General features: G+C 47.0%; 1 protein-coding gene across 1 annotated transcript in view; it reads right to left on the reverse strand.

Annotated features, from left to right (window-relative positions):
- Positions 1-16,266, reverse strand: part of LOC137437522 (protein LMBR1L) — an 86,926-nt gene that overhangs the window by 31,132 nt on the left and 39,528 nt on the right. The window contains 1 exon segment of the mRNA XM_068131913.2: positions 277-380. Coding sequence (XP_067988014.2) covers positions 277-380 — 104 coding nt within the window.

Raw genomic sequence — 16,266 nt, forward strand, 5'->3', positions numbered from 1 at the left:
TTAATCGATCATGGATCTACGCACTGACAGAGGTTTATACACACTAGTATTTGTTTATATTTGATTTAAATCCCTGATTTAAATGAACTCATAATTTTATATTGGGTCATTCCTGGTGGAACCTTTTGCCATCTTTCAACTTTTATTCAAGTGGGAAGCATGGGGATTTATTTGCGATGGTGTGCCATTGACCTAGTCCTGGTTGGTAACTTGCTGCCAAATTTGTATGCAGTAATAAAACCATTCCACAAGCAGTATTAGCGTCTGACCACTGACCTTCCGAGATCCATGAAAGCCCTCAGACTCCATGAAGAAATATGCAAAGGGCATGAGGAAAACCAGGGATAAGTTTGAGAACAAAAATACAAGATTCCATAGACCTGAGGGGAACAAGAAAGAAAAATCTAAATAAATGAAAAAGCATCACCGTCAGGTGAATTATAATGATGTAAATGACACATTAGCGCAGAAGGTTCATCACAAAGTGGCAATAATAATTGTATTTGCTTTTCATGTAAAGGTGGTAATGATTTAAAAACAAGCACAGAACGTTAAGTGACGTCAAAAGCACAATTCATGCTTCAAATAGTAAAAAGCATCTACATATCACAGACATAATTGTGGAACTTTTGTTTCCCACTTTCAATATTGGCCTCGAAACATCCTTTCTTTCCTTCTTTTCAATCCTATCCCCTCCTCCACTTCCAATCTCTCTCCTTTCCCGTGACACTACATCACCCTGCATTCTCTCTCCTATCCTACCCCTACTGTGCATTTTCTCAATTAACCCCCTCCCCAACCCCAACCCCCCTACATTCTTTCCATAGAAAACAATACATGTGTCTCCACCGACACCCACTCTATCCTGACAAACTGCATCACTGAAATAAAATCCTGGCTTCAAATCAACTTCCTCAAGCTTAACTGTGATAAATCTGAAATAATCATCATTGGCCCAAAAACGCTCACAAAATCCACCAATAACTTTGCCCTCAACATCGACGGTATCCCAGTATCCACCTCCCCTCACATCCGGAATCTTGGCGTCATCTTTGACCAAACCCACTCCTTAGACAAATACACTAAACAGATCACAAAGTCAGCCTTCTTTCACCTGAAAAACATTGCCCGTCTCCGCTCATCCCTCTCCTCCACGGCTGCAGAAACCCTCATCCACGCCTTCATCACCTCCCGTCTGGACTACTGCAATAGCCTCCTCTATGGTTCACCCTCAAAAATCACCAATAAACTCCAATACATTCAGAACTCCGCTGCCCGTCTACTCACCCATTCCTGGACCCGTGACCACATCACCCCCGTCCTTTACAAGCTTCACTGGCTCCCCACCCCCCAGAGAATCCAGTACAAAATCCTCCTCTTGACATACAAAGCCCTCCATAACCTGGCCCCATCCTACCTGGCTGACCTCCTCTCCAGACACACTCCCACCCGCAACCTCTGCTCTGCTGGTACCAACCTCCTGACCCCCTCCATCCGGACCAAATTCAGATCCTGGGGGGACAGGGCCTTCTCCATCGCTGCTCCCACCCTCTGGAACTCACTACCTCACACCATCAGAGACTCCTCCTCACTCACCACATTCAAAACATCACTCAAGACCCACCTGTTCAACACTGCATTCAACATTCAACCCACAGCATTTAACCCCTGACTATCTCTTCTCCTTCTCCCTCCTTTTGCTTTAAATATTTCCCTATTGATTCTTGTCTTTTTGCAATTGTGGTTTTCATGTATTGTTATGCATTATGTTTTCCCACTCTGTCAAAGCGCCTTTGGGCTACTTGAAAAGCGCTATACAAAATAAATGAATTATTATTATTATTATTATATTATCAATATTCCTTCCAACTAATTCAATGTTCCATGTAGGAAGTTAATCCCCTAAAGGCATTGACTAGTTTGCTTTTTTAAGCCTGTCACTCTCTACCTTGTGGTTTAAAAGTTTCATTCTCTGCTTTATTTCAATGTTTCTTTCTCAATTTGACAAGAAAGATGCACCAAACATCCCTTATACTGTGATCTATATACCAGTTATCATCACCATTAAATCAAGTAGCCCCTGATATCGTAACTTGAAGAGCACAGCCCCAAGTAAGCTGACCACTCCGATCGGATTCCCCCAGAGATTGTAAAGATAATGGTTGTTGAAGAGTTGTCTGCACCATGTGAGTTGAGGGCATGTTGTGATTAGGTGGGGTATGGTGTTGGGTTCAAGAAGACAGCATAGGCAGGCAGAACAGGTCCCGAGTTGGATGGAGTTAGTGTCGCCATGTTTTGAGTGTGGGATGGTACCTAGAACAAGGCCTGGCTCGTATTATTCTGGAGGAGCACGGAAGGGTTTGTTTGGATGGATGCATCATGGAGTGTGGTTCGTTGAATATTGCATTGTTGTTCTGTTATGGCAAAGCTGTGATGGTGATGTGAATGTTTCTTTTTTCTGAGTTGTTGTGTTTGATGGTGGAGGTCGAATGTTTGAGAACATGTAGTAAGTTACCGGTATGTATTTTTGTGTCTGGGAGGAGGTGGGTAATTGAATGATTGGTGATATGGGTATTTGGTGTCTGGGTGGCATCGATGAAGTGTGTTACTCTGAGGTCTATGTGGTGGCATTTGTGTTTTTGTGTGAAGGCTGTCGATGTTGGTGAGTCGGGTACAGCCTGTGAGGATCCTGAGTGCTTTGTGTTGGGTTTGTTGGAAATTTTAGCAACTTTGTTTTGGATGTGGTAAGAGCTCACCTTGGGATGGCGTGGTTGATAGTGGTTCGGATAAAATGAAAACTAGACCAGCACTCGGTAAAGCACATACTTCTGCAAGGATGAACAGTTTTCAATTTTGGATCCCACCGATAGGCCGGATCTGCGGACGTGAACCAAAATCGAATCGGCTTGTTCTCGTCACCCACCCACCCAACTCATCCACCAAGTTTTGCCATAACTCATCCACAACCTTTTGAAATATCATGCTGCATATCGTTTTTGGTCCCATTTTTCAATGGTGAAGAATAACTTAAGGAATTTAAAAAAATTATCTGAAAAAATTATCCGATCTTCACCAAAATCTAATCATGTTGTACTTGTCACACACCCAACCTCTCCTCCAAATTTCGTCTGAATCCATCCACAACTTTCTGAGATATCCTGCTCACCAGACACCAGACCTACTGGCCTTAAATTGTTCATCCTGCTTTGGTATATTATTGTCACTCGTCCTTCTTCCTCAATTCGTTCATTTTGTCAAAACCATTTCAGGCAACATTTATGTAATCAAGCACTCACTGAAATTTGTCCAAGTGTTCTCAGATATCTTAATTACCTGTGCCACCAAAGGTGGAAGGAGGTTATGTTTTCAAACACGTTTGTCTGTGAACAGGATATCTCAAAAGGTTGTGAATGAGTTATGACAAAACTAGGTGGAGAAGTTGGTTAGGTGGCAAGCAGAAGAAAAAGAAGAACCGCCTTTAGAGGCCATTTTCCCCACAGAGCAGGAGTTGGCCTTTTTCGGGCACCATGGTCCCCTTTTTTGAAGCAATGTTTTATGGCCGGATGCCTTTCTGCCGCCAACCCTGTTGGTCGCCTCTTGCGACACACAGGGAATTACCAGTGAACTGCAAGTCGGTAGAGCCGACGTTTTGGAGAGAATCCTCTTGTCTTGATCACAGAAACTGCTGAAGTGAAGAAGAAGCTTGAAAAGCGCCACATGACCAACTGTTGGTAGGGTTAATTGGTCTGTTGACCAATCCAGGTATTCCGTGACGATAGCCGACAATGTGGGAGAGGTGTTGTAGCCTTGTCACACATCCATGACAGAATAAATTGAACACCGCTGCTTTTGTTGAGAGATGGTGATTCATCTCTTTCCCAAATGGTTTCTTTTACACCACGAGCAAACCACTTTCTTTTCTCTGTCTAAGATGACCACCTGACTGTTATCAAAGCTGTGACCATGCAGGTCCATACAGCAGAGTTCTAAGCCTCTTCATAAGCTTGACGAAGATGTTGGTTCATACGGGCCTTAAGGGTTTGCCTAGTTTCTCCTATGTAGGTCTCAGTGCATGATGGATCTCCACATCCGATACTGTACACCAAGTCGCATTTCCTATCCTTCCGGATCTTGGCCTTAACATGAACTAACTGGCTGCACAGAATTCTATGTGGTTTATATTATGTGTGGTTTACATGATTAAAAGCAATTTTATAGTGAGAAATGGCTGAGAATGCAGGAGAACTGCAAAACCCAGCCAAGTGGTATCATAGACTTCAAAAATGGTATGTGCTGCTTTTTTGCTTGATACTCAGCATATAAAATGAGAAAGAGCACACACAAACAATGCTGGGAAGGCATTCTCAAACCTCAGAGTATAACCTTTGCCAAGAAACTGCTTTGACAGAACAAACACTCAAGAGTATAAGAAAAAAGAACCCCCCTTTAGAGGCCATTTTTCCCCCCAGAGCAGGGGTTGGCCTTTTTCGGGCACCGTGGTCCCCTTTTTGAAGCAATGTTTTACAGCCGGATGCCCTTCCTGCCGCCAACCCTGTTAGTCGCCTCTTGCGACACACAGGGAATTACCAGTGAACTGGTACTCAATTTGCCGACCTCGGAAGGATGCCAGGCTGAGTCAACCCCCCTGGTGTTAATTCAGCGATCAACCGGGATTCAAACCCAGGATCCTAGGATCCCAAGCTGGCACCCTAACCGCTAAGCCAACACCAGGCCTTAAGGAGGAGGACATTATTAGTATTAATATTGATTTGACATAACATTAATATTGTTACAGACGCGGGTTTTAGATGTTATATTGACCGAGCGGTGGTGTATTTAACCGCGTCCGAACAGTTACTCCCCGATTAGAACCCGATTCCACCCGACGTTGACCAGATCGCCCCACAGATATTCAATCGGGAAACCTCTACAGCGACCGAAAGAGAATGAAAAAGAAGAAGCAGAGGAATACGGAGGAAGAACAGATTTATTATACACACACAAGCAATGGATGGAAGAAGCAGTAACACAGCGAATCGTTAACTTACACTATTCATTTTTACTTAACCCCAAGACAACGAGCAGGACAGGACGTTCACACTTACACAGGGGATAATGCAGGCAGGTAGGGCTTGAGGTGGATTGCTTGAGAGGGAGGCAAAGTCGGGAGGCCGCAGCTCGCAATTCCTCGCGGTTTTGGCGGGAAACCCTCCGTCGTGTATCCGCTGCGGTAGACGTCACGCGCTGGTTCGGCACACCTGCTCCCTCCTTTCAGCGCGTCTCTCCAAAGCTGGTTTCCTTGCCGAGTACCTCTCCTCTTTGGCTTGGAGCGTTTCGCATCTCACCGATCCTCTTGGTGCAGTCTCTTTGCTCATCTCCCAAGGCCTCTCTCAAGTCATCTCCCAAGGCCTCTCCCAAGTCATCTCTCAAGGCCTCTCGTAAAGCAGTCCCTTACAGTCGCTTTTATCACCTCGGGCGAAATCAAGCCGCCGGCTCCGAGGGCACGCCTACCGGGTCGCTCACCGCGGTGTTGATTGGCTGTTAGGGCTGGTTCACTCCTTCCCTCTTATGACGAGGTGGAGACACGCCTTTCTTCCCCAACCCTACCTCGTGGCCAATGGTGGTTTGAAGAAAACCGCCCAAAATGCGGAAGGCAATTGGAAAGGAGGTTTTGGGGAAATTGGAAGGGCCTACGCTTATTTTGTTTGATACAATGCAAAGTCAATCTAGTGGGAAACACATATTTAGCCTACATGGAATAAGGAAATACACTATTTAAAAGATATATCGTGACCTGCGTGTAAGTTTCATGGAATTAACTAGGAGGCCGACTGCGACCATTATTTACATTAACAGGGTGTTACCGTACTTTTGTAACGTTCACATTGTAACGTTTCCACATTCGTTACACTTCCTCCAAAATTGTTACACTTCTCAAAAACCGTTACACTTCTCAAATTCGTTACACACTTCTCAAAATCGTTACACTGCACCCTCCTTTCTTCAGGCCCGTCCTCGGGCCTACTAAACTTTAACTTAGTGTGACACGTAGGTGTAATTCCCTCTACAATTAACCTGACCCTGAGTGTGACAATCTTAAAACACAAATAAGTATGTCCCCCTATTGCATTGCACCCTGTCTAACAGACTCAAGCCCACAGCTAACCGAATTACGGAATTATTCTCAAACTATACATTTACGGTGGGGAGCATTATTTACAATGACGTGATTTCTTATTTACAACGCAACCCAGGACCTGTGTTTTTTTTTTTTTTTTTTTTTTAGGGAACAAGAGAAAGAAATTCCTGTTGGGAGGGAGGAGACAGCACGCATTGCATCGATGCACCAGTACCAATACCACCAAAGCACCCAAAAGCACCAAAAACACCACAAAGCACCAAAAGCACCACCCGGTGCGCAGTCACCATGGTTCATAATAAACACAACAAAACAACTGGTGGTGGTCTTCTCTTTCTCTGCTGGGCCGATGTTCTTCCCGACGTCTTCTGGCTTCATGCGGCCTAGTTGGAAATAATAAAAAGCACAACTTGTGTCCATTTTTATTTAGGGCCTCAGGGGCCAACTAAGGGTGGTCCACCTGTTTGGCATAGGTGCCACCTTACCGAGGTCCGCAAGCAAGATTCCCTGGCCACTATGGCCGGTCTCCAACAGAGGTGCCCTGCCCCAGAACCTGGGGTCCATCAAGTGGTACTTGGCCGCAGAACGGCGGTCCATAAAGTGGTACATCAACGCAATGCATGCTGGTTCTGGGAATCTCGGGCGCACAATGGCCACCTCACGCACGCTCCCCTCGGCACCCAATGGCGCACAGGTCATGTGGGAGACAAAAGAAAGACAATTGAGCGAGGGGTAAGGTCACAAGGGTACACGTCAATAAGGCAATGCAAGGCAAAATGCGTACGGAGGGCGAAGTGAGAAAGCTCGTCCCTACCGTACGTCACCCCCCTGTCACCTACCCTACCCTTGCCCTTGCCCTTACCCCATATGTACAAAATCTACACATTACCAATTCGTCACTACTGTCACGTCTTCCCCATATTTCCCCTATACCAAATTCGTCACCACAATCCCTCTACTTCAAAATTTGCCATCACCAATTCATCATCAATCCTCATAAGGAGGGAGAGATGGAATTACGCACAATGTCACACCCACATCATGATGCGTCTCACAATCCAAACATTTGCATCATAAAAAATAATCAAAACATGGCATGGTGTGGAGTACCTGTCACCTCAGGTGAGTGGATGCAGATGGTGCGAGGAGATCCTTCATCCTAACTATCCTCTAAATGACTTTAACACACTTTACACTACCCGGGGTCTCTCCCTGCCAATCCATTGGCCAACTTACACTATGGGTTCTAAAAACCAATTCCCATTGACCAAACTGTGGTGCTTCTCAATTTGGGGTCTCACTCCCCCGATTCATCTCCCGGTGCCCTCGCACAATTTCTGGGCTGCGACGTGTAACTCTCCCAGCAGGTCTACCCACCTGCACACCTCCACCACTGTAGTTGCCACCCGAGCTTACCTAGCTCCTCACCCTAACCTAACTAACTGGGGACAGCCCCTCTCCTGGCTCTGTCACCCCATGGTGCCCTCTGGCACTGGGCTACCCGGGTCCGTCCTCCGGATCCTCGGGCCCCATCCACAACAACTACTACCGGCTCCCAGAGCCCACCTGCGGCCTCACCTGGCCGACATCCTCACAGTGGTGGAGTGCCCAAACCAACTACACACACTAACAGGCTACACGCCCAGCCATTTCCACAACACTAATGCACCCATCCACATACCATTCTGCCACCCGCACCACAGATGCCAATATCCAACCACAATTTACCTGTACCCTCTACCTAACACTTACACTACCCGCCCCGGGTATCCCTGATGGGGGTCCACTCTTCCCCCATTCACACCTTCGCACCATCCACTCCACTCCACAATTTCCACCATTCTCACTCCACGACCATCCATTCCACTACTCCAGATATTCCACACTACCATTTATTCCACACAGCCACATACACCTGTTGTTGCACACCTGTGCCCTCACACCTGGTGCCACCTGCACCCTCCTTTCTTCCTGGACCATTTGGTCAACACAACACGCAATCACCACTACTCCCTCATACACTGCTCCACACACCTGTTCAGTTGCACACCTGTGCAATCACACCTGTTCCATTCTCACCTGTTCAATCCTCACACACACGGCATCATCTCAGCTAACTACTCCCCTCTGAAACTTGCGCTTCCCAGTCGTCCCTTTAAACTATTGCGCTCCCACGTCATTATAATCCACACTAATCTACCTGCGTCCCCACTACAGGTATCAGTCACTAACTAACCTTAACGTCACCTAATGTCATCTTCGCTAGATCCCTATCAATATCCTAACCCACCCGGGCTAGTTTTCACTGCCATACACCCCATAAGCTATTGCTCCTTTGCCCCACCTGTGAGGGATGGTGGATTTGCCATCCCACCACATCGGGGGTCTCTCACTATAAATTTTGCTCACCTAAATTCCAACCAATTCAAAAATTTTCCATTTACTGCCAATTCTACCCACTATTATAAATTTCGGATCAAAACACTATCACTATCACGATCACCATCATCACAGTCCGCTATATCCTAGCCTCGGTGCGTCATGACATCATTAAACTCGGCTTCGTAAAGCCGAGCAATGAATTCGGGTGGTTTGGTTGCCTGCAGGTTGAATCCGTCCGGCTTTCGGTTCAAGGGAGGTGGTTTGGTTGGACCGAGGCTCCACGCACCATCTCGGCGCGGCACCTTGCGGTCCCGGGCCCGATGGCTCAATCTCCCCCGGTCGGAACCCCGTCCCCACGAGGGGGCACCGTTCCGCCTCCTCCCACTCGCCCTTGAACCGGACCGGTCGCCTCGCCCGACAAAGCCCGGACTCGACCGTGCGGGGCGGGGCCAAGCCCGAATCGGCAACGACGCTTCGAAGAGAAGCGACGCAGCATCGACCCGCGCCGGGCCTCGCACCCAACAAAGCACCCCCCCCTCGCACCGAGCGCTCGCATCGGCTATCCGTCGCCCTAACCGCTAACCTGGTTACCATCGATGCTTTACTTGCATGCTTACAAGCATACGCTACCCCTTTCACCCTCACAAAACCTGGCGTTCCAACGCCGTCCGTACATTCCACCAACGCTCTCCCTGTTACACACCACACCTCTCGCGCACACTTTGGTCCACACCTCTCCTCCGTTACGTCCTCCGTAACACTCACCATGGGCGTGCACTCTTGCATCCACCCACTAACGCGCTCACATGGGCTCTCCCACACCCGCGCCATGACCAATTCAGGTGTGCTTTCTCGCACACGTTCCACCACCACCTTACTCTCTGTGTCACACTTCGTACACCCCGACGTGCATTCTCGCTCGCACTCGGTTTCACACTCGCGCTCCGATGTGCCCTCTCGCACCTGCGCCATCACCAACTCACTATTCGTGTCACACTCCGTACACCCCGACGTGCATTCTCGCTCGCACTCGGTTTCACACTCGCGCTCCGATGTGCCCTCTCGCACCTGCGCCATCACCAACTCACTATTCGTGTCACACTCCGTACCCCCCGACGTGCATTCTCGCTCGCACTCGGTTTCACACTTGCGCTCCGATGTGCCCTCTCGCACCTGCGCCACCACCAACTCACTATTCGTGTCACACTCCGTACACCCCGACGTGCATTCTCGCTCGCACTCGGTTTCACACTCGCGCTCCGATGTGCCCTCTCGCACCTGCGCCATCACCAACTCACTATTCGTGTCACACTCCGTACACCCCGACGTGCATTCTCGCGCGCACTCGGTTTCACACTCGCGCTCCGATGTGCCCTCTCGCACCTGCGCCATCACCAACTCACTATTCGTGTCACACTCCGTACAACCCGACGTGCATTCTCGCTCGCACTCGGTTTCACACTCGCGCTCCGATGTGCCCTCTCGCACCTGCGCCACCACCAACTCACTATTCGTGTCACACTCCGTACACCCCGACGTGCATTCTCGCTCGCACTCGGTTTCACTCCCACACTTTATAACACACCCACTCGCCGACGCACACTTTTTTCTCCCACGCGTGCCATTTCCACTCACACGGGACCCTTCACCAACGCCCGGGTGCCATATCGATCCCAATCGCGCGACAATTCTTTTGTCGCCAAACATCCTCTTACAAAATCTCCCCGCACAATACACAACAGCACGACTCACCTGGGGGATCCTTTTCTCCACGCGAACCTGCAAACTTCCATTCGGGTTAAGCACAGCATCGTGATGTGAGCAGGGACTTTGTACATAATCCATTTCTCCCTGCAATTCCCGGGCTACCTCCGTCATCTCTTCAATTTTAATTCCCGCTACTGCTTTTTCTTTATCAACCTCGGCAACCGCTGGCTTTAATAAAACACCCTCCTCTACCTCAGCGGTCGCCGGCTTTTCCAAACCCCGTGTCGCGATTTCTACCCCCGTCATTGTACCCGTGCTTTCCTCCGCTTCGCTCAACCAGCGCTTTTCGACCCGCGTTACCTCGTCGTGCACCCCTGGGACCCTTTCGCCCACCATGCGATCCATGGTCTCCCCACATTTTTGCATGCGGTCACCCATTCTGTTCGTTATTGCTTCCATTTGGTTTAACAATCGCTCACCGTCAGCTTCCATTTGGTTTAACAATCGCTCCCTGTTCCTGTCCAAAAGGGCCTCCATTTCAGCCATAATTAATTGCATGTCTTCCACCGTTGGTACAAAGGGCGCGGCAAAATTTGGTGCCGCTGTAACCACGTGCGCGAGAGCGCCATTTTGTGCACCTGATACCTCCTCAACCACACCTTCTTTACTCTCCTCCACCATTTTCCCCACTTACATTTCCCCGAGGTCCTGGGTCGATTCCACCCTGTCTATCTCTCCCACCGACATCCGATCGCCTTGATTGTCCATGGCGCGATCTCAAAATTCGGGTTTTGCTTTATAAAACAAAATAAATTTCGGCAGCTTGTAATTTTGAGCGCGTTAAGCGCGCTTCGGGTCCGATTTCGGGTCCAATCTCCCTCCTCGACACCAATTGTTACTCTAATAGTACAATTGGTGTTCCAAAATTTGGGCCTAACAAATTTAGTCCCAGGTCCGAATCCAACTCCTCGACACCAAATGTTACTGTACTAACACAATTGGTGTCCAAAATTTGGGCTAAATAAATTTAGTCCCAGGTTTGAATCCCACCTCCTGACTACCAAATGTTACAGACGCGGGTTTTAGATGTTATATTGACCGAGCGGTGGTGTATTTAACCGCGTCCGAACAGTTACTCCCCGATTAGAACCCGATTCCACCCGACGTTGACCAGATCGCCCCACAGATATTCAATCGGGAAACCTCTACAGCGACCGAAAGAGAATGAAAAAGAAGAAGAAGAGGAATACGGAGGAAGAACAGATTTATTATACACACACAAGCAATGGATGGAAGAAGCAGTAACACAGCGAATCGTTAACTTACACTATTCATTTTTACTTAACCCCAAGACAACGAGCAGGACAGGACGTTCACACTTACACAGGGGATAATGCAGGCAGGTAGGGCTTGAGGTGGATTGCTTGAGAGGGAGGCAAAGTCGGGAGGCCGCAGCTCGCAATTCCTCACGGTTTTGGCGGGAAACCCTCCGTCGTGTATCCGCTGCGGTAGACGTCACGCGCTGGTTCGGCACACCTGCTCCCTCCTTTCAGCGCGTCTCTCCAAAGCTGGTTTCCTTGCCGAGTACCTCTCCTCTTTGGCTTGGAGCGTTTCGCATCTCACCGATCCTCTTGGTGCAGTCTCTTTGCTCATCTCCCAAGGCCTCTCTCAAGTCATCTCTCAAGGCCTCTCGTAAAGCAGTCCCTTACAGTCGCTTTTATCACCTCGGGCGAAATCAAGCCGCCGGCTCCGAGGGCACGCCTAACGGGTCGCTCACCGCGGTGTTGATTGGCTGTTAGGGCTGGTTCACTCCTTCCCTCTTATGACGAGGTGGAGACACGCCTTTCTTCCCCAACCCTACCTCGTGGCCAATGGTGGTTTGAAGAAAACCGCCCAAAATGCGGAAGGCAATTGGAAAGGAGGTTTTGGGGAAATTGGAAGGGCCTACGCTTATTTTGTTTGATACAATGCAAAGTCAATCTAGTGGGAAACACATATTTAGCCTACATGGAATAAGGAAATACACTATTTAAAAGATATATCGTGACCTGCGTGTAAGTTTCATGGAATTAACTAGGAGGCCGACTGCGACCATTATTTACATTAACAGGGTGTTACCGTACTTTTGTAACGTTCACATTGTAACGTTTCCACATTCGTTACACTTCCTCCAAAATTGTTACACTTCTCAAAAACCGTTACACTTCTCAAATTCGTTACACACTTCTCAAAATCGTTACAATATTATGCTATTATCATGAGTGTTGTGTTAACTTTAATATTAGAAGCGGCTTTGGAAAAGCACCATGATAAAGCCATCTTAACATGGATATACACCTCAACACACACTGCCCCTCCCCCCCCCCCCCACCCTTGGCGGGGAACCCCCTTTAGAGTGAAACTGAAGGGGAAGTTCAATTAGTGGACATACCCACCTCTCATACAAATGGCAAAAACTGGATGGTACAAACTTGATAAGGTGAGCACACGCGCACACACACACACACACACACACACACACACACACACACACACACACACACACACACACACACACACACACACACACACACACACACACACACACACACACACACGTGGTGGCGATGATTTGGAGGCACCCATATTTCTCGCTGATTCTCTTTACAAATACTAAGTATTGGCCCCGCACATCCACCCAAACCTCTTGCAGGGCAATCCAAGGCCATAAATGACATTTTTCCCTGCTTGCGTTCCAGCCGTGATATGTCACCCAGCCATGTTATGTTCTCCCTGTGGCCTTGTCCCCTCAGCCCAGCTCCTCACTGTCTGGAGCACCCCCTTTGATTTCTCAGTATAGGATGAGGGGAGGGGAGGGGGGGCATGTATAATAACCAGTTTGACAGTAAAAACTTTAATGTTTGCAGGGCATGGCCTCGGGGCGCTTCCTTGTGCATTGTATGCATCGCGACTTGCTACTTGCTAATGTGGGTCACGCTGCCATGTACCGGGCGCCGCCGTATCGGTGCCGTGCACTGGAAAACATTCCATGCATGTAAAAGAGTCCTGTAATAAACACCGTGTGAGCAATTCTGACTGCTTCCTGGGTCTCATTCTGGGTACATCGGGAAGCGGAGACGTGGGAAGCAGATTGCTGCACGCGCACGCACACACACACACACACACACACACACACACACACACACACACACACACACACACACACACACACACACACACACACACACACACACACACACGTAACTCCAACAATCATACAACCCACAACTCATCAGATCCAACCAGGACACAAAACCGCCCATGTTCGAGCCCCAGAAACACAACAACAACAAATGCACACGCATGCTCACGCACACCGATACAGCACCAAATCACATACAAGTAATAAACATTGAGGCAATACCCCTGGCGCTCACCTGATATAATAAACAGTATACTACACTGAATAGAGGTATTTTAAACCAATTTGAATGGTTTCTAGAAGTCAGGCAAATCAGTGGGATTAAAAATGTAAACTGTTCAGCCTGGCTGAGGTATGCCCTCCACAGAGTGTTGTAGTTTAGCAAATGTATCAACATTCAGTTGTTGTTGAATGAACAGTTTATTATCAGAAGTATTGTGATTGGAAGTAAATATTCAGGATTATTAACACATAACTGTTTTGTCAAATCCTAATCAGGTGATAATAGTCATTAACACTGTAGTAAATTTCAGTACATATCAGGCATTATATTTCCTTATTCCTCCTTTGAAGCAAGTACAAGTTTCTGTGATGGATTATGTTTAACGACTCAGGCCCTCAGGCTCTATTCTGGCCAATGCAGATTTTCCACATTGTTGCTTCTTGTGTTCCTAAAAGGCAATGTAGTATGGCAAGATCCATTGTCAAGCTGGTTGACATACCAGTATTTTAAATTATATCAGTTTGTACAGAAATCATACTAAAATACGCAATTTGGTGTCTGTCTGTCTGTGTCTGCTTTTTGACCGCGATACATTCAGTCGTTACTTGTCAAATCTCAACCAAACTTGACAGGAGGATTAAGGGTCACACAATGAAGGTTGTAGCAAATTAATTTCCCCCCACCCCATCCCCAAGGGGGTTTACTATGCCAAAATGGTTGCGTGTTGAGGTGTATATCCGTGTTAAGCTGGCTTTATCATGGCGTTTTTCCAAGGATGCTTCTAATAACAAAAGCATTATATTAATGTCATTACAAAACAAAGTTAATACTAATAATATCCCACCTCCCGAAGGGGTGTTTCCTCCTTGAACAAACGCTGAGTCAACATTTATAAATAGCTTATTGTGCCATTTCGTGGGAGCAACCCTACCAGAAGTAAAAAAATATTATAAATCACAAACACATGTGATTATCTTTTTAAACAGTCGCTAATGCTGTTTAACACTAAACTGAAGTAAATTTGAAGGAATGCTGTTTAACTGTTTAATGCTGTTTAACACTAAACTGAAGTAAATTTGAAGGAATCCGGACATCAGTCTATGCTTATAACGTCGACAAATGCACCCGAACGAAGATCTACTGTCGTCTATTATTACGTGTTACCTCCCCAAACTCCGGTTACGGTGCCCCTCAGTCTTGAGATGGAACGCGGCAGAAAGATTTGTTATTTTGGAGTGTTCTAATAAACCATGGTAAAACCACACCAATGCAATTGTGTAGAACAAAACAAGTATTTGTATTAAGAACTCTCACATACACAATAATAACACTGAAAGTATCGTGAAAATATCACTTTCATCAAATGAACAATACATATGATGGTACCATCATTCCCCAATGCTCTCAAAGCAATAAACTCACGATACGCCAAGCGTGAGTGGACTATAACAATCCCAAAGTCCGTGCACGAATCCCCACACTGGGTGAAGGTCGAAGTCGTGCAGAACGGCAAGAACAGGCAGGTATCAGCGCGGCTGTGGATGATGAGTTACAAGGCGAGAGGTCGGGCAGACGATCCCCCAAAACGTGAGTGCAATCCTCACCCCACGGCTACCAACGGTTAAGCTGACATGGAAACCAACGGCGATCAACGATGATGTCGATATGGGGATCCCAACGACAAAACACGAAGCATCAGGTGGACGGCCTCCTCGAGGAAAAAATGGCGTATCGGCCTGTAATGGAGGCGCTTGCTTTCCCGCCAACAATAGTTCACGCTCGGTACCAAAACCTGAGACGCAGGTTTAATTTGCACTCGCAATATGGGACAATGTCGCAGACAATCCCTTTCATAGGAAGGCTCAACTCATTCACGACCAATATCAAAAGAACTCCACCCGCAACCTCGATGCGACTCACGGCTGTCTTTTCCCCGCCGATCTTTCTCCTCTCACCTCTTCCGGTTTCTTTGCCGTGTTTTTCTTTTTCCTCCACAAACATTTATTTTTACCTGTTACTAAAGTCATCTCCATTTCTCACAGAAATCTGAACAACAATATTACCTGAAACTAAAAATCCTACAAGTAAATAATAACAACAAAGGTGGAAGTGACAAACAAACTACCCCATAGTGATAAAGCAAAAAAATGCAGATAAAATATGAACAAGTTAGATTAACAGAGAAAAATCAGACGATTCTTAGTAGGATAGGTATTCTAACCCATTGCCCAAATAATCCCAAATCACTTCAGCAGAAAATTATTTGTTTGAAAAGTTACAAAATAAGTGTAATATGTTTCCCGTTGGTTGTTATCTCCATATGTGGGTTTTAAAAGGTGGAACGGAGCCCTCACAGGTCTCAAAGTATGTGTGTGTGTGTGTGTGTGTGTGTGTGTGTGTGTGTGTGTGTGTGTGTGTGTGTGTGTGTGTATGTATGTATGTATATATATATATATATATATATATATATATATATATATATGTCTATATATATAAAACACAGTTTGTGTGTGTGTGTGTGTGTGTGTGTGTGTGTGTGTGTGTGTGTGTGTGTGTGTGTGTGTAAGTGTGTAATGTTACCGATAGACTCCTAAACGGAGAGGCTTACGTGCTTGATATTTGACATAGACATGG

The sequence above is a fragment of the Myxine glutinosa genome, chromosome 12 (assembly GCF_964187855.1).
Source record: "Myxine glutinosa chromosome 12, kmMyxGlut1.1, whole genome shotgun sequence".
Lineage (NCBI taxonomy): Eukaryota > Metazoa > Chordata > Myxini > Myxiniformes > Myxinidae > Myxine > Myxine glutinosa.